This window comes from Neodiprion pinetum, chromosome 3 (genome assembly GCF_021155775.2).
Source record: "Neodiprion pinetum isolate iyNeoPine1 chromosome 3, iyNeoPine1.2, whole genome shotgun sequence".
Taxonomy (NCBI): Eukaryota; Metazoa; Arthropoda; class Insecta; order Hymenoptera; family Diprionidae; genus Neodiprion; species Neodiprion pinetum.
In genome coordinates, this window is record NC_060234.1 from 17,694,822 (window position 1) to 17,720,183 (window position 25,362).

The window sequence follows — 25,362 nt, forward strand, 5'->3', positions numbered from 1 at the left end:
TGTGTTCATTGCGTTTTCTTGTTCTTCCCCCCAGTGCCATTTCTGGTCTTTTTTCAGTAGTCGTGTTAGTGGTTCTGTAATGTGTGCGAAGTTAGGTATGAAGCGTCTGTACCATGATGCCATCCCAATTAGTCTCCGTAATTGTTTTATTGTTTTTGGGCTTGGGTAGTTTTCTATGGGTTGTGTTTTGTCGGGGTCTACGTGTAGTCCGTGTCTGTCTACTATGTATCCGAGATATTTTACTTGTGCGCATCCGAACTCGCACTTCTCTGGGTTTATTGTCAGTCCTGCGTCTGTAATTTTTTTTAGTATTTGCTCTAGTCTTTGTAAGTGTTCGTCGAATGTTTGTGTTACTATTATTATGTCGTCTAGGTATGCGAATGCATATGGTTCGCATTCTGGGCCTATGAGTCTGTCTAGTAGTCTTTGGAATGTCGCTGGTGCGCCTGTCAGTCCGTATGGCATTCTTTTAAATTGAAATAAGCCCATTCCCGGGACTGTAAAGGCTGTTATGTGTTTGCTGTCTTTGTCGAGTGGTATTTGGAAGTATGCTTGGCTTAAGTCGATTTTTGATATGTACTGTGCTGTCCGTAGTTTGTCTAATATTGCTGTCATGTATGGTAGTGGGTATGCGTCTTTTTTTAATACTGAGTTAACCTTCCTAAAGTCTAGGCAGAAGCGATATGTGTTATTTGGTTTTCTTATCATGACAATTGGGCTCGACCATTCGCTTTCTGATGGTTCTATCACGTCTTCTCTCAGCATTTTGTGTATTTCTGTGTGGATGGCTTCTCTAATTTTTGGTGATACCATATAGTATCTTTGTTTTATGGGTGCGTGTCCTTGTGTGTCTATTTTGTGTTTAATTAGGTGTGTTAGCCCGAGTTGGCCTGGTAGTGTTGAGGTTTTCTGCTGTATTATCGTCTGTAGTTGTGTGTGTTGTGATTGTGTGAGTTCTTGTATTCCTGCGCATATCTGTGGTTCGGTTTCTTTGTCGGTTTGTGTGTCGTCTGTTGTTTGTGTGTTTGTGGGTATGATTTTTTGATTTGTGATTTGTGTGTTCTGTGGGTTGTCTTTTTGGGGGGTGTTTTCCGGTGGTGTCTTTGTGTTGGGTAGTGTTGGTGTTAGTGGTTTTTGTTTTATGGTTGTTTTTTTTTTGTGTTTTCCTGTCTTTCTGTTGTTTTCGGGTTTGTTTGTTGTTTCGTTGCTTCTAATTTTTCTGCTGCTTTTGCTTGTTTTGTGTGTGTTTGTGTTGATTGGTGTCGTGATTCTCGTGTTTGATGTATTTGTGTGTATTCTTTGAGTGGTGTTGGTAGTTCTTGTGGTCTAGTTTGCATGTGGTAGTGTGTCTGTGGGTCGTCTATCAGTGACCATGTGTTTTTTCCATAATTTATTAATATTCCAAATCTTATTAAGTCGCTGTTACCAATGATACATTGCGAGCCTAAGTTTGATATTAATCCGAACTTAATTTCTTTTGTTATGTTGCCGAGGCGTATTGGGAGTGTTACTGCTCCTTCTATCGTCACCTGTGTTCCGTTTCCCATTGTAGCTGTTCTGTCGGGTGTGTTGTTTATTTGTGTGTCTGTGTTGTGTAGTATTTGTATTACTTCTGCGCCTAGGTATGAGTGTGTTGCGCCTGTGTCTATTAGTGCGTTAAATTCGTGACCGTGTATTTCGATTCTGATGTGGAATCTACTTTCCGTTATGTTGTTGTCTGTCGTAGGTGCTACTGTTTCGGGTGTGTTTGTGTTGTTTGTGGGGTTGCCCTCCACCCTTGCTGGGTCAACCCTTACTCGTTTCCCTGGTTCTGTGTTTGTGTGCATTGCCATCTGAAGTGTCCGGGTTGGTTGCAGTTAAAGCATCTGCGTGGTGTTGTGCCTGTGTTTGGGTTCGTTTGCGTTTGTTGCTGAGTGTAGTGTGGTGAGTTATACGTGATTGCGGGGTATCGAGTCTGTTGTGTGTTTTGGTTTGTTTGGTTTCGTCGTATGTTGTATGTGAGTGCCGGTGGTATATTTGGTGTTGGGAGTATTGCTGGGCGGGGTTGTGTTTGTGTGTACTTGTATGGGATGTATTGTGTGTGGTGTGTTTGGTGTGTGTAGGTTTCTCGCGGTTGTGTGTAGTTGTTTAATATTGTTTGTCTCGTGTTTTCCCATTCGATATTTGCTTCCCATTCTTTTGCGGCCATTTCCAGTTGGTCGAAGTTCGCGAAATCGTATGGTTTTATGTATGCCTTGTATTCTATTTTCATGTTTCTGTATGCCAGGTCTAATTGTGTTCGTGGGTGGTATGGTGGTTTTAGTTGTGATAGTAGTGTTCTAAATTGTATTAGGAATTGTGTGATTTTTTGTGTTGGTCCTTGTACGTAGTTTCTGATTTTTTGTTCCAGTCTGTCCCTATGTTGTATGTCTTGAAATGCATGTGTAATATCTCTCTCGAATTCTTCCAGTGTTCGCCATTTGCCTCTGTTTAATCTGTACCAGTTTTTTGCGTCACCTTCGAGTATCGGGCTGAGGTTGTTGATTAATTGTGTATCGTGTATTTCATAACCCGTTTGGTAGTCGCAGAGATTTTGTAAAAATTCGTCTATGTCTTCGTTTGTGTTTCCTGAGTATTTTATGTTCCATGTTTGTATTGTTTTCATTGCCATTGCTGGCTGGTTCCAGTATGTACTGTTTGGGTTTGATGTGTGGTTTGTGTTTGTGGGGTGTATTGACTGTGTGCTGTATATGTGTGGATCTTCGTATACGTTTCTGTCGCTTGGTGATGCTTCGAGGTCTATTAGGTTTTGCATAAGTCGTGTGTTACGTGTGTTGGTGGCTAAAAATGTGTCTGTTCCTGTGAAGTGTCGGTTCGTTTGATTGGTGGTTACCGTGTTAGTTTGCGTGTGTGTAGGTGTTGGGATTGTATTGTATGTTTGTGTGGGATTTGTTGGTTCTGGGCTTTCTTGGTGTTGAATTTGTGTACTGTGTAAATTGTGTGTATTCTCTATGATAGCTGCATCGATTATATTTATTGTGTTTGGTGAATTTATCGTGCATCGTCTATTTATTTCCTGCCGTTGGGTCGGTGTTTGTTGATCTCGTGTCGCGCGCGGCTCGCTCTGTGTCGAGTTGTTTTGGTTGCGTTCGGGTGTGTGTATGTCCATGTGTTCGCGCGCTAGGCCTTGCGGTTCCCTGTGTCCTTGGTCTGCCATTGTGTGTATCGTGTTTGGTAGTGTGTGTGTTCAACTGTCTTTATTTGAATTTTCGTCACTGTGTAGTTTTGTTTCGTGAGTCTATGTGTACTTTGTTAGCGTTTATTCCTGTGTTTTGTCTCTTAATTGTTTGGATTTGGGGTAAAAATGTGGGTAATTTACGTTGGGCGCCAATTTGTGACGGGTTTTGAGTCCGCACGAATAATATGGGTGGGGAAGACAATTAGAGACGGGGCGGATATGATCGGTAAAACTTAGTGTGTGTATTTTTTTTCTTTTGCACCAGGGCTCGACTTAAATTAAGATTTACAAAAGGGTTGTAGACGTAAGCGGTGGCTGATCACGCCTCAGCCCTTAGCGTTGCTTAATACTAACTTACAGATACGCGCGCAGGGGGGGGGGGGGAGAAGGAGAGTGGGAGGGGACGGGGAATGTGGGGTCGGAAGGGTTGATATGGCGAGGGGAGGGTGGTGTAGAGTGACGGGGAGTGTGTGGTAGACAGGGTTGGTATTGCGAGGGGAGGAGCAGATCGGCGATAGAAGGCAGGCTAACCTGGTTACGTCGACGTGTGTGTGTGGAGGTCTTGAGGTGCGGTGGAGGGTAGCTGGGTGGTCGGTGTGTGTGTGTGTGTGTGTCGGTGACTCTCTCTCTTTCTTTCTCTCTCTCTCTCTCGCTTTCGCTTCTGGGTTTCGTCTACGCCGGTGTGGCTGCTGCTACGGCCGTGCTCGTACTGAATCTCGCGCTCGGCTCTGCCGAGCGTCGGGGGGCTTCGATGATGTTCGGGTCTTTTCCGACGGGACAGGGCTCACCCGTTCGGCTCTTCCCCGCGGGTTTGGGGTTTGTTGTGACTTGCACTCTAGGTGCAACGTCACATGGGAAAGGAATGTGACGTAGTTGATGTTACACAACAGCAGTTCTATCGCTGGAAAAGAATTTGAGGTGGTTGATGTTACGCATCAGCAGTCCTATCGTGGAAAAAGAATGCGGGACGGTAACCGACATCCAGGTCGGTAGAAAAGTTCACCCCCCCGCCCCGCGCTGCACCCTCTACCATTGGCAGGCGAGCACAACATAGAATCCTTAACCTTCGGTCGATAAGATTGTAAGTAAAGCAGCACGATTTTGACCCTTGATCGATAAGAATTGACAGTAAAGCCGTGCGATTTTAACTGACGACCGATAAAATTGTCGATAAGGTAGCACGTTTTTGACCTCAAGTCGGTACGGCAGACTGTGTCGTCATCGCGGAGAAGGGTTTGAGTCTGAGGAGGATGTCGGTAAGTGTCAGTAACAGGAATCTACAAGTAGAACTCTCCTTGTATTGCTACTAACAATTATCGCATTTTTCGGGGAAAGATTGTTCTACGCGTCGAACAAGTTTCAGGACATTGCAGTAATCATTGACCGAATTACTTACAATAAAGAAAACAATAGATTCTTTTGTTCACTTGCGATTTACGGTTAAAGTACCTATGCTACGTGATTTTTGTAAAGAACTTATTTTGTAGAAGACAACATGGCGCACAACTTTTTGGGAAACGTTTTTCACTAAAACTTACAGAAAAAAAAAGTCGCTGATTTGGCACTTTTTCAATTTTAAATAACTTTCAGCGACCAAACCCGGACTTAACTTTTGTGGATAATTTCAGGATAACTTCCTGGCCGCCCAATTTAGCTATACACAAAGTTTCAGCGATGCCCTCTTTTTCGATGAAAGTCAGGTACTTCCTACTGGAATATTATTTTTCTGACCTTACTTAGACCGATCACAATTATACTCACCCTACGGGGTAAAAGGCGAGCGGTAAGCGTGAAAGCACTTCGCTCACCATAAATTATTTACTTGCACTATGTTCGCGCAACTTTATTATTATTATGTTAGTTTGTAAATTTATCACAGCAAATACTTTAGTTTCGTTATATTCGTATGTTGTACCTATTTACCACGTATAAAGTGACTAAAGGGTCACAACAGTAGATTTACTTTCTTATTCCACATGACAAGTAGTTCAACGTTATAGTAATTCAAATTACGTACTTATTGTCCACGCCAGAAATTCGTGGGCCGATACTCGAATCGGCAGTTACGTACGTTCGCTTGGCCGGTGAGGGCGCAGCGCAAGTTAGTTAGTCTCGAGCGCTCGAATAGGTAGGACGTGTTAGGTTTTCCTTAGACACGCGCGTCGATTATTTCGTTTCGCGTAGTTTTAAGAATTATCCGTTCAAGTTGGTTGGGGGAGACGCGGTTCACCCTCCAGTTGGACCGGAGGTGCCCGTCTCCCGGGCGAGCGTCATCGCGGCGACATACATTGTCGCCCGAGCACTTCAGCGTTGGTTCCCGAGACGTCGAGACCGCTGTTTGCACGGCATTGGGCCACCCTGACGCTCCCCATTCCCTGCTTCCACGTTAGCGTTGGAAGTTGCGGAGCACGGTTTCTCATGGAGACTTAGATAAGTTGGCTTAAGATTATTGAATGATCATTCAATCTAGTTGACAAGGAACGCACCAGCGACTATATTATCCTGTATTATGATAATCTGATTTGCAGTTAATAAACACTTGTCTTGCTTCGGCTTTTCCCTCTGCACCGCGAGGGTTTTTATGCCGAAGCAAGCGTCTCGTCTTTCCCGCGAAATCGTGTTATTTATTTATTCACCCTCTCACTCACTCATCCCATCCCGATTGAAGTTAGAGAAGAACTCTGGTCAAACGATCTAAACACACTATATTACTTGCTGGTCGTTCAAACGATCATTATTCATTAACTTACCAGTGTATATGATATTAGTATTCCAATAATCGAACGCTGCAATCCATGCTTCGTAGCCATGAGCATTCCACAAATACTTGTTCACTAAACTTTCGCCACGAAATTCGAAGATTGAAATAGAACCATGCGAATCACTGACCACAGCCTTCACATCTTGATCCGCGTTGTTACATAATACTCCGGATGACCAGTCCAAAGACAATGCTAATATTTCACCATGATCTGGGTTGATTTTTTGTTCTGTGAATAATTTCAATGATATATTATTCACATCCGACAGTTCATAGATTTGTATGCAGCCCGATGCATTGGCAACACCGAGTAGTATTTTGTGATTCATTTTTACGTGCATCCACTTCATATCTAACACAGCTGGAACATTCAAATGCTGTAACAAGTTCAGTTTTCCGCTATTTTTCACACGGAATAGATAAATCCTTCCAAGACGGTTCGGGCACTTTGTATTTTCCGTATCACCTCCAACTTCAGTATTGGAGAATTGATATGTACCGCATACAAACACATCGGTAAACGGTTCGATGGGACACCATTCCACAGAATCTGCAGAAAATTCTGTATCAAACGTATCCAGCGTCGTAAAACACATTGAAAACATATTTCTGAAACAGAGAAAATTATATCATTTATATTATATTAGGTGTTGATTAGATATATGAAAATATTGATGTGGCCGCCATTTCGCTACCAGCAAGCCGGCAGCTTTCTTAGAATATTTCATTTTTTCTATTTCTGTCTTCAACAACTTTGTCTTTTACAATTAACTTTCAAGTGTCCAGGCCTCGCCTCGCTAGCTGAGAGTCAAGGGTTTATGTGTGGGGAACACACATCTAGCAAGTTAAGGTTAAAATTTATATTAATTTATCATTTATTTGCGAGGGTGAATCTTCGCGTCCTCTAACGAAACTTATACCGCTATTTTGGGGGTAAAGAAAGGAACGATTCTGAAGTTCTTCAGATTTCTAAAACTCTTCAGATTCGCAGGCCATGGTTCCGAACTTGGAAATTCAATTTTCTGATGAAGGAAATAACAGTTAGACAATAAGGCTAAGCTAGGTTAGGCTAGATATAGCAGTAAAAAAAATGCACTTAATAAGAATCAAAATCACACAGAAACACAGAAAAGTACGTAAGAAAAGGTGCCGAGTGTATCTTGCAGAGAGAGAAAGAGAGACGTAGTAATAGCTTTTCGCTCGCTGGGACTCACACAAGTGCGCGCGCAAGTATCCCCACCCGGCATTTAAAGGGAGGGCTCCACCACGAGCTCTGACACAGCCGGCCTGCCTCGTATAGTAGCAACATAACAAATATACGACGAGAACATTTGTTTTCCCATGTGAATGATACTTTTATTTCTTACTTGCTGCAAGTCATACTTATCACGTGAATTTTATTCGTTCCTATTATTTCTCCGTCGTTGGAATTGGTTTCCACATCACTTTACATTGTAAAAATCTACGTCGTTTCATTACCGTTCAGCGATTATTGACATTGTTTTTTACTCATAAAGTTGTTTTCCGATCAGGATTATCATTATTTATCAAGTATTAAACTTGACGTACACCTATTTGCATGCCCGAATGCATGCACCATGCATTTCATTCATGTGATATCCTACTACTTTCGTACTATTCTGTGATCAGCTTTAAAAGTCAAACAGGAATTACGTCATATGTTATCTAACAACGAGCGATTAGCTCAAGCCCGGGTGATTTTTTGCCAGGAAAGTGGCGAGCTAGATGCATATTTATTGCAATTGTTACGAATCGAGTCGTATAAAAAAGAAGGCTGCATTTGGTTCGACATCTGCCGAAAAATCATCGGCGAAACATGCTGTGATAAAACTGTTAAAAAATGTGTGCCACGATGGTACAAAAGATTCCTGAGAAATTATGATTGTATTAGACTGGTATTGCTTGCAAATTTTAAATGCAAGCATGATATATCCGTCAACGGTGTGGAAACTGTTTAGTGTTATCGAGGAAAATTACCCCGGCCCACAAAAAAAATGTGGTCTGTACATTTGAACAGACCCACCTACCTTTATGTATTTAGACGCGCTGAATCCGAATCTGAAGTCCGTTTGGTCCGGAAACGCCCTCAAAATTTTGAGAAAAGTGCAAAAAACCGTACAAAATGGAAAAAACTGCAGTTTTGGTGAAAAAAAAATTTCTAAATATAAATCATATAAGTTTTACATGAGATTCGATCCGCTGAGTATAAATGTGAAGTTTATTTTGCCTGTAGGAGCTTGAAAATATAAATAAATTGCAAAAAAATCCGTGAAATTTGCTATAAATTGTATTTACAGTAATAAAAAAATTGATTCAACATGATTAAATTTATTTCTCACCTATTGTGATGCACTAAATCCAAATAAAAAATCTGTTAATGTGAATCAGTTAGAAATTTACCAAAAATCGTTCAAAAAAGCATAGAAAGATAAGGTAAGAAACGAGCTTTATCGATTTGCAGCTGTTCTTCGTTTGTGTCGAACTCTTTTGTCTTCAAATGACCTACGCAACGAGTTTCTTTTTCGTTTTTTATTGTCCTTCGTAACTTCTTTCTTCAGCGTCCAGCAAAAATCTGCCATCATGTTGACATTCCACTTCCCTTGATATCGACTCTCCATTTCACTTATGTCTTGATGGAATCTTTTTCCCTGTTCTTCACTGTACTCTCCAAGATTTCCAGGGAAGTAGTCAAGGTGAGAATGTAAAAAGTGCAACTTAAGATTCATCAAGCAATCCAAATCTTCATAATTTTCCAGCAGCTCTTTCACTAAAGCCTCGTATTTCTCACTTTTATTATTTCCCAAAAAGTGTTGTGAAACATTAACCAGACACATGCCCAGATGCCGATACGGGGTTTCCGAATCCCTGCATCGTAAAGCATTTATCGCTTGTGCCTGCCATGACGTCATACACGCCGTTATCCCATGGACTCTACCAGACGGTTCTGTTGCCCACCATCACCACGTGGAGGTGCCCTGGTTACAGGCGCAAGCAATCATTGTGTCCAAATTACTACTCATTGGAATACAAACTAAAAATAAAATCCAATATGCCAACGTTCCATTAATTGTAAAACCAGAAAAAAATGTAACCTTCAAAAAACTATAAATTCCCCGCTATAAGTGATGCTAATTTGAAAGAGGGAATTTTTGATGGACCCCAAATTCAGAGTTTATTTCAGAACGGTGAATTCGTTGAAAAAATAAACGACAATGAGAGAGTAGCTTGGCTAAGTCTTAAAAATATTTCCCAAAACTTTTTGGGAAATGACAAAAGTGAGAATTACGAGGCTTTAGATGAAGAGCTGCTGGAAAAATCCGAAAATTTAGGTTGCTTGATGAATCTTAAGTGACACTTTTTACATTCTCACCTTGACTACTTCCCTGAAAATCTTGGAGAGTGCAGTGAAGAACAGGGAGAAAGATTCCATCAAGACATAAGTGAAATGGAGAGTCGATATCAAGGGAAGTGGAATGTCAACATGATGGCAGATTTTTGCTGGACGCTGAAGCAAGAAGTAACGAAGGACAATAAAAAACGAAAAGAAACCCGTTGCGTAGGTGATTTGAAGACAAAAGAGTTCGACACAGACGAAGAACAGCTACAAATCGATAAAGCTCGTTCCATACCTTATCTTTCTATGCTTTGTTACGTCCAGCATACCACTTCTCTCTAATTTTTCCTACTCGCTAACTTTCTCACAGTTCTTATATGAATCTCATGGTCTCTGTCCTGTCCTCTTATCTCTACCTAGTCTCGCGCTATTCACTATCGCGCTTACTCATCTAATTTTCCATTTTTTTTACTCATCACCTTTTCTGCACCCCGTACGTTTCAAGTCTCTAGCGACATTCCTTTTCTAACTCTCGACAACTTCACATCCAGACTATCAGCTTTCTGAAATAAATATATAAGCAAGACATAGCTTCATACAGTACACTTCGTATTTTATTAATCCTCATACTGATTTCCAGTTGACCTGGAACGTAAAAGTGAAGCGAACCGGTTTATTCCTACCGCTCAGGAGTAAACTCTACTCACGGACGTAACAACTACAATTACGAGAAAAACTTAAACATTTTCTATTAAGAAACATTACTATCATATGCCCCGCGATTACCTAAAAAATAAGTTTTACGAACCTGAAATAACCTACATTTTTCGACTATTTCTGAAGAAAAATTTGTAAATATAAGTAAAACATTCATCTGAAACAACACCCACCTGGGGGTCAGGCCTCAAATCAGACCGGCTCTGATGTTTTGTACATACTTGTCAATCGGTTACATAATATATGGTCAATGTGCAATTGCTGCGAGCCAAATGATCGACGAAGAGTTGGTAGCGGAAGACACGCCAACCGAAGACACGATAACAGATAATGTTATCGAGTTTGACGAGGTCAGATCTCCAACAGAATTCGTCGCAGTCGATCTGTTTTGCTCGGAGGTGATACCCAACTCTCCGATTTCTATAACGGGAGCCCATAAGGAGACGGCAGTTGTAGGTACAAGCACATCCGTAAGTTTTTCGCCCACAACCAATAATAATGTGGTAGAAGACCATGAGTTACGATTTGAAAGGATAATGGATCAATCTAAGATCGTGTGATAGAGCTGGAACATTTCTAATAAAATGTAACAGTTTTATATCCTCTCGTAGGAACATGCCGGGGATCATTTAAATGAGTACGAAATTCATCGTGCAGCGTAGCCCGCCTTGTGCGCTTGGCTTCCTTATCGGCAGCAGTGCTCAAATTACGCGATTATGCACTTTGTATGCACTGTCGCCGAGCCCGGCGAGAGGCCGTGTGAGCAGTCTCAATACTGCTTCCAGGCGTAACGCACGCCTAATTAAATTTTAATATAACGTTAACGCCCGCACTCACCATTTGTTGTTATCAATTAGAACTCAATTCTCTGTTTGAATAAACATATAAATACAAATATAATCGTTGCGTAATATTCGCATGACAATCGAATCCACTCCACCATTCGAGTTGGCCGGCAGAAGAATAGTGGATATAAATCACTTCCTGAGCAGTATCAAAAAATTAGCTTTTCATCCACCTTATGATTGTACGTTTGCTGACATGGAACACGTACGTTAACTTAGCACAACGACTTACAAAAATCGAAATAGTATCTCTTGGATAATTTGCCGTTAATTAGCCGCTAATTAGCCGTGAAAAAATTTATTTTGTCGCGTGTCAAATTTTCGAAAAAATCGATGGCCCTGCAAACTTCACAAAAAGATAGCACAACCACGAGTAAAAAAACTACGACGGGTTAGTGATTGGTGATTTTGAATGGAACTGTAATTTGCCGCTAATTAGCCGCTGATGATCAGTTGTAGTCATAATTAGGTTGGAGCCCAAATTTTCGAAAAAACTTGAGGGTTATGGCAACTTCACACTAAGGCAGCATAACCACACGAAGAATAACTACTCAGGGTTGATTGTAGGGTATTGTGAAAAGCACCGAAATTTGCCGCTAATTAGCCGCTACTGACCCATGGAATTTTGAAATTTGTCGGAACATGATTTTTTTTAAAAAATCGATGGCAGTGCTGACTTCTCTCGGAAACAGTACAACCGTGTGCTGATTCTGCACGGAGGGTTGATCGTAAAAAAGTTTCCAAAGCACCGAAATTGGCCGCTAATTAGCCGCTACTGACCCATCGAATTTTGAAATTTGTCGGAACCTGAATTTTTTTAAAAAATCGATGGCAGTGCTGACTTCTCTCGGAAACAGCACAACCGTGTGCTAATTCTGCATGGAGGGTTGATCGTAAAAAAGTTTCCAAAGCACTGAAATTTGCCGCTAATTAGCCGCTACCGACCCATGGAATTTTGAAATTTGTCGGAACCTGAATTTTTTTAAAAAATCGATGGCAGTGCTGACTTCTCTCGGAAACAGCACAACCGTGTGCTAATTCTGCATGGAGGGTTGATCGTAAAAAAGTTTCCAAAGCACTGAAATTTGCCGCTAATTAGCCGCTACCGACCCATGGAATTTTGAAATTTGTCGGAACTTGAATTTAAAAAAAAAAAACTGACGACAGTGTTGACTTCTCTCAACCTGAAACTCTGTCGAACCGTCCCCTCGCCTCTCGCCGCTGTTTCAGCCGCCAAACTGTCAGCTGTGAGTTTTTCCGTGTGAAAAATAATACTGTACATTTGTGCCCTACAACAAAAGACCACGCCCTGTAAAAGGACTAATAGGTGAAATAATATGAACATCGCGGTCTGATTATATCTCGAATAAAATTCTATTTCCACGTCCATATTTTCTGCCATCGTATGTATTAATCAACCAGGATAACAAAACCAAAATTCCAATTTCACACGTCTGAACTCACTCGCAACTTCTTTATTCTCAATAAACAATGAATTTCTTTTTAAAATTATAGGTCATAGTAAATGACCACAAAAGATATCAATTGGAGAGAGAAAGAGAAATGTGATATAAATGATATAAAATTGTAAAATTCAGTTTGGGCGAAAAAAATTAAGTTTCATTATTCTGTCCTGTGTCCCCCGAAACGGTTATTTTTTAAAAATCGTTCGTGGTCGTTTGATGGTGTTTGGTAGTATATTTTTCAAGTTTGGTGGCGAATAGTTCTTCAAAATTCGAGAAACTCAATTTTCAGCGTGAAGTTAGCCGCCCCACTTCAAGTCTTTACAAATTTTTTTCGCATAGAGGGTATTATTGCCAATAAAAAAACGTCAGTGAAGCAGCCCCCAAAAGTGTACTGTTAGGGAGTTACAAATTTCTGGAATTTAATTGTTTTTTTTTCTTTTAAATTCACAACTTCTCAACAGTGCAGTTTTTGGTGATACTTCACAGAAGGTTTTTTATCAACAATTATGTTCTTTCGTCTGAAAAAAGATGTAAAAAGTCAAATTGCAGTGGCTAACTTTACGCTGAAGATTTTGTTTCTCGAATTTGGAAACAGCTACCCATCACCAAATCTCAATATTTGCTTACCAAACAGCACCAAACGATCACTAAATGATTCCAAAAAAAGGATAAGTTTCAAAATTCGCAGTGGTAGGGTCAACTTCACATAGGTCGTGGAGGCTGGTTTCCGCACGCGTGTATCATGTGTCGCATCAGTTATCCCTATGATGTGCAGCCCTGACTACGTCACTTAAGCAAGGGAGAGGAAATTGACATTATCTCTGCCAATTAAAGGTTATTGCCGGATAAGCATAGTAATTTGGCGTGTGTGTGTGTGTGTGTGTGTGTGTGTGTTTGTGCGTGTGTGAAATCGGGAAATACATTGTCAATTGACATGAAAAAGTCAGTATGCAATAATTTCTTGTCATGTATTTCAAAACATACATATATATGTGCGATCGATCGTATAAGTATTATATTGGGTAGAAAATATTTGGTTCCATGTTTTTTCTTGTTGAAAAACTTGTTTTTCCTCATTCAAAGTAAAACAAAGTGTAGAAACAGCCAAAACTGACGAAAATAACAGTATTTCATAATTTTCAGTGTGTTCCACCATTTTGTAAAATTTCAAAAAAATAGAGAGTGTTTTTCGAGTCAAAATACACTCAGAGTAGAAATTCAAAATCTGCTTCTACCTTAGTTATCGAGAAAAAAATGTTTAAACAATTTGGAAATTTTTTTTGAAGGGGGAGGGGGTGAAAAAAAATCTGTAAAAAATCAAGTTGAAAGAATTTTACTTTCTCTATACACCGTATTTTTTCATAAGGATTCGTTGACTTGGCGGTAAGTTAAGAAACAAAGCCGAAAAACTGGGTTTTCTGGGGTGGTAAGGTCAACAGAAGGGGGGAGTGGGTTTGGGGACAACATTCGTGTCGAGCACTTTTTTTTTGACTGTACCAACGTAATAAAACCATAATTAGCCCAAAAGGTTTCGTGGGCCAAATTACTATTCTTATCCGGCAATAGCCTTCAATTTATGCCATTGCCAATGTACTTATTGCATTCAACTCCAGTTTAAATATCTTCCTTCAAAATTCGCGCGCACTTTTGTTATTTCTTAATTGCGCCACCCACGTCGCACGGTCGTTTTGTACGCTTTGCATTTGTTAATTCTACACACTATTTCATTCAGTCGCCTGATGGTCTTTCCGAAAACAGTTAATATTTCTATTCTTACTAGTGTCCGAAACTATTTTTGAAGATGAATCCAGTAAAGAGACGCGGAAAACCGTCTATTGTTGATAAAAATGTTCTCACCGAAACAGTTTTACGCTACAAGGGACAAATACTTCGAGCCGATCGATCAATTGTCGAGGAAACAATTGCTGTCTGGGAAAGTATTCGACAAGAATTGAATAATTGCATTAAAACGTCAACAATTCATTCTTATGTTGTGAATAACCGCTTTGAATTGAAAGACAAACTTTTGTTTATTGAAAATGAAAATAAATCGTTAGATAATTCAACGTTTGGCAGTTTGACAGCAGGAGATGAAAGCATCGATTCCCCAGATTTTTTTGTCATATCTATACCTAAGACAGAGTTTAACGGAATGGTAACGGAAACGTTATCTCGGCGAAAAACAAATGGTAAAAAGAGTGTTCGATACCATACGATTTTGAAGCCTAACATGTGGACTGAGATGTTGTCTTCTTATATATGGAACACCGTACGTCTCCGCCATGCTTTATGCTTCAAAAATCATCATTTGAATCGATCTGCAACATCTGGAAGTATCAAAGGTAAATACAACCACACTACAAAGTAGTGTCGGAAACAGTAGACCCACGAAATATTGAGGCTTGATATGTCACATGAGCATTTTGAATTCCAATAATTTCAAAGTTTATATAAAAAAATACTGGCAATCTTCAGGACAATACGCAATATGAATCTGAGTTGCTGGAATTCCAGCCTGGTACATTTTTTTAAGAAAAAAATTAGTAACGATAAAAAAACAGCATATTTTTGCACCGCTGTCATTTTCTGCGCGAACGCTGCGAGAACGGATACAGGTAGAGCAAAAATGCATTTGACCAATTTTGTGGAGCATAAAATTTTACGGACAAAAGTCAGCGACAACACCCATTCAACAAATAGTTTAACAGTTAGAGTGACCCGAAAAGAAACCTCGAAAACACTCAGTTACTGCGGAACCACCGAAAGCCCGTCTTATTTTTTAATTCATTTCGGGTGTGTGAATGTTAATGAGAAACATCATCAATTGTTGCCGAGCAACGGCACACATGGAAGAAGAAATTTCATGCTCCAAAAAAAATTGGACTGCAAGATTTCGATTCCAGTTGGCTATTTGTTGCTCAGTTTTTATTCGGATATTTCGTATTTTCGTGAATGAGTTACCATGTAACTTTTCATCTAAAGATTGGAATTGAATGAATCAAATTAGAATCACTTTGCTTCTCAGAAAGTTCGAGATTCTGTGACTTCCTGTCGGTGATGCAAGTAAACAAATCTTTCTCATCGTTTTCAACAAAATCTATTGATTTTATTCAAACATTTTTTTCGAATATAAACCATTTTATCTAAAATGTGTTTTCTTATTTTTCTTCCTGAAGCTATTATTGTTAAATTGTTACAAACAACTTTAGTGAAAAATATTGAACATTTTAAATTGTTCTTATAATGTTTTCCCCTTTTTAGATATTGTCGTTGATAATTTTTATTTAAATGTCATATGTCAAAATCGCTTTTCTGCAGCAAAAATTATCTATGTCAATTTTCCGCATTCTGAAAATCATTTTTGAACTTAGTTTTTCAGCTTTGGAAGGTTTTATTCTTTGACAAAGTTTATTATCAATACTTATACAATTTCTTTATAACAGTTTATAAAAAAAAAACATTTGATAATCAACAGAATTCATTTTACATTTTGCAATCGATATTCAAAACATTCATTCAATGGCTCATTTTTTCCAAATTGCCAGATTCAGTTATCAATTTTTTTTTACTTTTATTTTTCTTACCGAAAAATTCAATTTCATGCAGCATAATTTGTTGTTCTAGATTATTCTAAAGTGTTCATCAAGGGGTTCACTGTTTTATCTCTTGACACAGCTTTTTTGTACCAATATACTGAACAGAAAAATTTAGTCCAGGCGCCAGAGAGGGGTCTCGTATACATTTGAGGTCCCCTCGGTAACTTGATGTGACTTTATGTTTTTGGGTGTGCTGAATCAAATTTTCGAGGTTTACTAGGCCCAATTATGGTTAGCTTTCGATGTATGGCTCATTTTTGGCCAAACTTAATTCTTCCTAACTTTTCGGGAAGGTAATGAAATTTTGATTTGGCACTCTGACTTTATCCAATAAATGTTCAAATTTCAAATACTTATTGTCTGTTGTATATTTTTCGGAAAGTTGATATTTTAAGTGCAAATCGCAGAAAACATCAAAAAGTCGTACTTATGGTCCACGTAATATATCGCTAGTAATACCGTGCTTCAATGCTTGGCGGTCATCGGTTATGATTTTCAACGACTTTTAAAAATACTTGTTTCACACATATTTACATATTTCCAATTGGAATAAAGTACTAAACTGTTTTTTGAACATTTTTTAATTGACAACATTTGTAAATGGCATTCATCTTGAAATTCAATGAACGTTAGCGGCTCGGCTTATTTTGAATAGCTCGTTACAGATGATATTATTAGTTATAACGATTGTCACAATAATTTGATGAACAACAAACGCAGAAAGAAATGCATGGCACTCCCGCTGATATACAAACACAAAATTTTTGCACAAAGTTTTGACATTTACAATTAGGTATGAGTTCGTCGATTGCAATGAACAATGAAGTTATTTTATTAGGGAGTAAAATTTCGTCGAGAGAACGAAATGTAGAGAACCCATAATCTAACGGGTTTAGCTTCACACGATTGGGTTCTAATGACTTGATTTGTTCATGTGCTACGTTAAGAGCTTTGAGAATATAAAGTCGAATTGAATTGCAGGTAGGTGGAAGGTTTGAAAATGAAACGGTATTATTGTAATGATACATCCAATACCGCAACTAATCAAACGTCACTCATTTATTTTTTTGCCTCAAAACTTGAACAAGACATGTTTTGGCATCAATGAAAGAAATTTCAACTTTGTAGTTTGAACCACTGAAATAAAAATAGAACTTTCACAATATTTCTAAATATCAACTTTGAAGTTTGTCTTTATTCTACATGACCATTATTGGTTCTGATAACCTCGAAAATTCGATTCAGCACACTGAAAAACATAAATTTACATCAAATTACCGAGGGGACATAAAAAAGTGCACGAGACCCCGCTCTGACACCCGGACGATGATGCGCTGGTCTTATTTATATTTTTCGAAGCTAGAGTGCACGGCTTTAACCCGGTCAGCCATGTTATGGCCGTATAAAATATGTAGAAGACTAATTTCAAGAGTCGTCCTAGTATTAGTATTTGATGCTTTCAGGAAAATGCAAGTGTGGTAGCAGGATCGAATGCAAAATTGACAATTTTTCCAACGATCAGAACACGATGATTGAATGTTCTTTGTCTAAAGGCGATGGAAAATGTGGTAAGCGTCAGCTTCGCAATCCCAAGCGAACAACAATATCTAAAGAACTATGTCATAAGTCGGCAGATGCTCATAGAGCAGAAATCGCAAGAAATGTAATGCGCGAGGGTGACCCCGAACCTCCCATTTTGTACAAAAATTCGGTACTAAGACGAGCAAAATATGAATATATTGCCTCCCAGTATTTTGATAAAAATTCCGTGAAAGCACTTCAGATAATGTAGCACAGTACATTGGGAGAAAATACCATACAAAACATCGGGACAGATCCTTTTTATGTACACTTCTTTTCGAAACGTCAGATACGATTATGGAATCAATATGCTGATGATGTACCATTAATAATATAATTGATGCAACATCTGGCATAACGTCAAAAATCGAACATGTACCAGGGAAAAAGTCTAAATCGATATTTTTATATATATGTGTCATAAGACCACCCGCCGGACAATTTTCAGTAGCTCAAATGCTGTCTGAAAGTCAGGATACTGCATCAATCCAAAACTGGCTACAACAAATGATCAAGTATAGGGCTAAATTTCCAAAACAAGTAGTAAATAAATGAACTTCATGTAGGTACAAATATACAGTGGACCCTCTCAATAAACCCCCTCTCAATAGTGCCGCTTCTCCTAATCCGTGCTCGGGCGCTTCCCCCACTTCAGGGCACATAAGCCGCGCGCTCGAATTTCATACGCTGCCCTCTGAATATGCCCGCTCGGGGAAGAAGCATTTTTAGTATATTCGGGGGCGTCAGTAGTAGGTTATTAATGATTCGATTGGAAATATTGACTAATCAACGTTTATTCTATTATTTATTTTAACGTTTATGCTTCCAATATGTATGTGATATGTGTATACAATATTATCAATAAATCTTCGCAAAAAATTAGCTCGAAAAATATGAAAAGGAAATCGATTAGTTCAGAATTCGATAATGAACTGCATGCTTGGGTTGTTGACCCAGCAGCGAAAGAATTACCGATATCAGGACCTATTACATATCAAGAAGCAAGTTTTGGTATTACTACACAATAGAATGCAGCACACAATACGTAAACAAACATCGTGCGTAACGTAAGAGTAGGATGCCGGCTCTTAGGAGAGGGCAGCGCACAAATTTCGCCGGCGAGCGTGGTGACGCATAGTGGGGGAACCCGAATTCCGAGAAAAACGCTACCCCTTTCCGCATTGCCCGGGTTTATTCGGAGGGTCCACTGTATACTGAAATGAAAAAATTTCTTATTGGTCTTCTTTGAGGTTGACGTGACTTGGGTGCCCCCAATACGAAATTATTTGTTTTTGCTACATCTGCTTCCAAGGTTCGATTTTCGAAGTCTGTGAAGCAAGCGTAAGGTGCTCCATTTCCGAAGAGTGCGGTATAACAATGTTAGCGTACACGCACAACTGGACTGCTGTATTTTACATAGTGAGGCTTTTTTTGGCGCTTGCGCACTTTCGAATAAATTCATTTGTAACTCCTTTTTTGTAGCTTTTTATTTATTAAACTATTTTTTTGGTAATAACTGCCGAGTCTTTTGGATCCACGCGGTCCCTATAATATTTCTAAGTCTAAAAAAAATATAAAATTTATTTATTCACTGCGAAAATAGCATATATAAACAAATGGTCAAAATTCGTACTTTCCCATGAAAAAATCTTTTTCTGCCAATTTACCACGAAACTCTGAATGCCAACTTTTAAATAAACTTAGTATACACCCAAAAATTGTACAGAAGTCTTAAATTTGTTTTTGGTTGTTTCTGTCTATCCGTCATATTGGATCCGACATTTTGAATCTTCGAATTTCGAGTTCAAATTCATAAGCAGTGACCCCAAAAAGCATGTAACATAAAGTTTTATCAAAATGAAATAGCTTTTTGAATTTACGTCCGACATTTTGGATCCGCCATTGTGAATTTTTAAATCTCGAACTCAGATGTGTAATCAGCGCCCCCAAAAGCCCATGTATGCAAAATTTAAAGTAAATCGCGTGTAAGGAAAAATGTATGCATGAAAGAGTTAAGTGTAAATTATTGGATGTCAATCATACTTCAACGTCGTACGTAAGTTTGACATATTACTTTCAGATCTGTGACTCTTCCAGAGCATTACTTACGGCTTGCGTGTGGACATTCACTAATTTTAAAACTATCGAACAATTTTGTGATGCATGTAAAACGGCAGCTGTCCTTGACACACACATATGTATCGACGTTGCTCATTATATCAAGCTCTGGGAGAATTTTCTTAAAGATGACAATCCTTCAATTAAAACCTTTTATCTGGCAAGTATCGGGTGACTAATTTTGTGTGACAGCGAAGAATCTGCACGAGAACTGATAAAAGCTCTTCTCGTCGTTTCACTAAGCCCAACAGATGGCAAAATATTGAATAAAAACGATGACACTTTGTGTGAAACGTATAGAAAAAGTTTGCAAAATTTAATAACTGGTAAAACGACAGAGTTTGACGTTGAGGATTTGCTAGCCGAAAAAGACGAGTCTGATAAAAAAAAATGTGAAACCTACGAAGCTGAATCTGAAGAAGCTGAAACCGAAGAAGTAGTCAAGAATGAAGAAAATGTCGCCATCAATTTATGGGACCATTGGGTGCTGAATCTCAAACAGAAAGTTGATGTGATCGTAGCCTCAGAAACTGGAGAAAGAGTCAATGCATATTATCACGCAAAATTTGCACAACGGCTAATAAAAGAAGTGAAACACATTCCGATGTGGTCAAAAATATGTAGCGATAAATGGAAAGTTAGCAATAAACGTCCAGGGTCTAGTGCACCAGTGGAAAGCGAATTTAAATTAATAAAAAATGAGATACTTGGTTTCGAAAGAAGACGTTTGAGGGTCGATGCATTAACCGAGAGGTTGATCAAATACAAATGTACAATTATAGACAGAAATGCGACGGAAGACACTGGGGTCTCTGTGCTATCCATTAAGAACCACCGGAGTTATAATGAAGATGTCGAAAACACGGATGAAACTATTGACGAAAATATGTTAAGCACTGTTAGGTCAACTGAGAATGAAGATGAGGACACGAAAAGTAATATGAATGGTCTTGATATTAATATCGTTGATGAATTATTTGTAAATAGTACAATGATTGATGAAGACATTAGGATAAATCCGACAAAAGAGTTTTCATTGATTGATAATGATAACAGAGAGTATATAAAGAAAATATTCCACCAAATGTCACAAATTCGAATGACGTGAGCTGCAGAAAACGTAAGCATAAAAGTGCCCCTTTAAAGGAACATAATGAAAATGCAACAAAGATTGATGCAACTTGTAAAAAGTGCAACAGAGGTGAAGAACCAAGCGATCTATACCATTGTGTTGTATGTAAGAAAAAAGTTCATGCTCACCCAGGCTGCTCTTTACCGTTAGAAAATGAAAGCGACAGTTATAATCGAAGGCGAATTTGTGAAGCCTGTCATCAATCTGACCGAATTGCGGAAAAAATTGCGTACACTGAATTAGAAAATCACAAAGGTCTAGCTGAGAAAGATGCCAAAGACGAATGTAAAAAAAAGAAACGAACAGCTTGTACTTGGGTGACGGTGAACAAAAAATTCTTGATACTCTTTCATCTGCCTCAAAATCAAAAAACCTTCCTATACTTAAAAATGGCACTTCCATGATGTTAGAGTATACTGAAATAAACGGAGGTCATTTCTCGTTCAACAATACATGTGCGTTTGATAGTATTTATCAAGTGCTTTTATCTGCGGTTTATGATCATACCAATTTCGGGAATTACGTTGTAGCCAACAGAAAAAGTAATGATCTTTTTTAACATTATCACGGACACAATGGAGAAAAAATTTCGAAAGCACACTTATAAATTAGGGGCACAGATTTTATTAAAATTTAAGAAAATTGAGCCAAAAAAAATGTGTCTCAATTGGTGGACTGCGTTACTAGCGTCGATACCTTATACGCTGAACTGATGAGCGAAATGCCGAGTTTTCAAGAGAAACTGATTTGTCCAAAGGAATGTAAGCCACGTAATGTAAAATTGGTCACAGCTGGTGTCAATATCAAACACATGGCGAATAAAGAAAATTTTTTTAACGTGATTGATGACCATGTCCGTATCCACAGGAAACGGCATTGCGATTTATGTGGAAGCGAAGTAGAGGTCGAGTTCACGAATGGTAAGATGATATACAGAATTTGACTTCAAAAATATCGAGGTACACTCAGAGAAATGAGTTACTTATCGTAACAAAATATTTTCGGGAATCCCTCCATTCAATCTGAAATGAAAATGTGTTCAAACTAAATAAAGTTTAGTGTAATTTCACAAAATGCAAAATATAGATTTTTTCGTGATAGGAACGTATTTTTGTAGAATCTGTTTGATTAAATATAGTGTATTGTGCATCAATTGCTGATTTGTCTGGGAATTCGCGTGCGCGTGGTAAGCAAAGACCATTTTTAATTCCTAGGACTTGAAAGTGGTCTCTTGTGTACTCTGCGCGTGCGCATTCGCAAACTCACCGTAACTTCGTAAAGACGGGTACTTTGGGTATATAAAACACGGATGAAAAAACGCATAAGACACGCTTGCGTTACATGAAAACATTTTTTAGATTCAGCAACGTAGATTGTCCTCCGAAATGAAAGCTTTGGTAAAATGCATATTGATCGTATTGCTAATGGAGATAACAGATTTATTCATGTGGAATAAGCAAAGTAAACAACAGATTACTTCAAGTTGAATAAAAATTTGTTCAACCGTATATCAATGCACAAATTCGTTGAATTTTAAGAAATTTTACTCAATTTATACAAGCTTCTCTGACATGCAAGGAAGGTATCCCAGGTCGATCTCTCAGATTTAATTTCTTTTGTAATATGTTATGGTAAAATAAAAACTAAGTGACGTGATTTTTTTTCATCTGCCATTAAAGACTTCAATGTGGTGAAACTACCCTCCAAAGTAAGGTACGTCAAGAAGCGTTTTGGCAGTTTCACCCACAAGAACGTAATATTTTTTCTACAATCCTACTGGAAAAGTTTTCTTACAACGAGAAATGAAAAATGTAACTTTCTCAATGACAAAACAAAAAACTGGAAGGTGGCTTCACCCCCTTGAAGCGTTTAACGGCTGATGAAAAATAATACGTGTCGCTTAGGTTTTAGTCTACTATAACAATAATCTTATCTTCATGTGGAAAATAATACTAATTATCTCATTGCCTACAAGTCAGGAGCTGAAAATTTAATAAATAGAAAACAGTTATTCGTCCGATTTATTCTGAAGTGATTTAAGGGGGTGCCCTGGTCGATTTCGACGTTGACGTATATATCTCCAAATATCGAAGTCCATGTATCTCAAACGCGAAAAAGGGCTCAACAACTCATTCTATACACAATTTTGAGCAAAAATATTCAAACACATTTTCATTTAACGCAGAAATAAAGAGATGGCACGGATTCTATGAAATTGCAATAGTAAATTCAAGGACTGAAGGTGTAGTCCCCCCCCTTAATTGTCGATGGTGTCTTTTATTTATCCCTTTCTATCAAGGTTGTAATATTCTGTTTTCTCCTTCTTTTATAAATTTTCCAGAGATGCTGGTTTGCATAGATATTTATACCGTGACCGAAAACCCAGAAATTGCGTTGGGAAAGATATGCACAAGAATTCGTGGTACTGACCAATCTACGTATAAGCTTGCAGGCATCATCGTATACTCTGGCCCCGCGACAACGACGAGACAGAAAATAGGGTATTACATTGCAATTTGCAGAAGAAGAGACTGCACTTGGATTGAGTACAACGACACAAGTACTAAGCCTCAAGTTTTAGGCACCAACCATCGAGTGAAACCGAAGCTGCTCATATATGTTAAAGAAGTTGACTAAAATTTTTTAAAACATCTTTTTACTGCGATACAATTCGAAAAAATATATTTACTTCAATTGTTACAGATATCAGTCCCTGTAGACACCTTATTCATTATGTAACTCTGTATACATATCCGTACTACTCGTACTATTCGCTCATGTATTTTATCTTTGCCTTACTCTTTACACCTGTGTGTTGTATTTTCTAACTTCACGCTGAAAATTGAGTTTCTCGAATTTTGAAGAACTATTCGCCACCAAACTTGAAAAATATACTACCAAACACCACCAAACGACCACGAACGATTTTTAAAAAATAACCGTTTCGGGGGACACAGGACAGAATAATGAAACTTAATTTTTTTCGCCCAAACTGAATTTTACAATTTTATATCATTTATATTACATTTCTCTTTCTCTCTCCAATTGATATCTTTTGTGGTCATTTACTATGACCTATAATTTTAAAAAGAAATTCATTGTTTATTGAGAATAAAGAAGTTGCGAGTGAGTTCAGACGTGTGAAATTGGAATTTTGGTTTTGTTATCCTGGTTGATTAATACATACGATGGCAGAAAATATGGACGTGGAAATAGAATTTTATTCGAGATATAATCAGACCGCGATGTTCATATTATTTCACCTATTAGTCCTTTTACAGGGCGTGGTCTTTTGGTGTAGGGCAGAAATGTACAGTATTATTTTTCACACGGAAAAACTCACAGCTGACAGTTTGGCGGCTGAAACAGCGGTGAGAGGCGAGGGGACGGTTCGACAGAGTTTCAGGTCGAGAGAAGTCAACACTGTCATCGGTTTTTTTTTTTTTTTAAATTCAGGTTCCGACAAATTTCAAAATTCCATGGGTCGGTAGCGGCTAATTAGCGGCAAATTTCGGTGCTTTGGAAACTTTTTTACGATCAACCCTCCATGCAGAATTAGCACACGGTTATGCTGTTTCCGAGAAAAGTCAGCACTGCCATCGATTTTTTAAAAAAATTCATGTCCCGACAAATTTCAAAATTCGATGGGTCAGTAGCGGCTAATTAGCGGCAAATTTCGGTGCTTTGGAAACGTTTTTACGATCAACCCTCCGTGCAGAATTAGCACACGGTTGTGCTGTTTCCGAGAAAAGTCAGCACTGCTATCAATTTTTTAAAAAAATTCAGGTACAGACAAATTTCAAAATTCCATGGGTCGGTAGCGGCTAATTATCGGCAAATTTCTGTGCTTTTCACAATACCCTACAATCAACCCTGAGTAGTTATTCTTCGTGTGGTTATGCTGCCTTAGTGTGAAGTTGCCATAACCCTCAAGTTTTTTCGAAAATTTGGGCTCCAACCTAATTATGACTACAACTGATCATCAGCGGCTAATTAGCGGCAAATTACAGTTCCATTCAAAATCACCAATCACTAACCCGTCGTAGTTTTTTTACTCGTGGTTGTGCTATCTTTTTGTGAAGTTTGCAGGGCCATCGATTTTTTCGAAAATTTGACACGCGGCAAAATAAATTTTTTCACGGCTAATTAGCGGCTAATTAACGGCAAATTATCCAAGAGATACTATTTCGATTTTTGTAAGTGGTTGTGCTAAGTTAACGTACGTACATGGAACCTATATCCGAAAGTCGGACAGGATTCATTTCAACCATCACCTTCAAATGTAAATTTTGTAATAAGATCGAATCAATAGACTCAGAAGACCGTAAATCAGATTCCTCATCTTTAAACTCAGCCATAGTATCAGGAATTGTGTCCACAGGTGGTGGTTTTTCTCAACTCAAAGAAATTAGCGCTGCTATAGATATGCCTTGCATGGCTAAGAAAACATGGAATAAATTTCACGAAATTGTCAGTGATGCCTATTATGATATTGCTCGGGAAGAGATGATCAAGGCTGGGAAGGAAGAGGCGAGATTGGCTCGTGAGGCAGATGACGTTGACGAAGACGGGTA

General features: G+C 38.5%; 1 protein-coding gene across 4 annotated transcripts in view; it reads right to left on the minus strand.

The window, feature by feature from the left end:
- The window catches only part of LOC124213602 (diphthine methyltransferase), a 93,203-nt gene that overhangs the window by 53,029 nt on the left and 14,812 nt on the right, over positions 1-25,362 (minus strand). For 3 of the 4 annotated variants that reach the window (XM_069134202.1, XM_046615054.1, XM_046615053.1), the window contains one exon: positions 5,968-6,587. In XM_069134202.1, coding sequence (XP_068990303.1) covers positions 5,968-6,583 — 616 coding nt within the window. In that variant the 5' untranslated portion in view covers positions 6,584-6,587. Of the gene's footprint in view, positions 1-5,967; positions 6,588-14,570; positions 14,689-25,362 lie in introns of all 4 variants that reach the window. The other variant, XM_046615055.1, reaches the window with a different exon arrangement.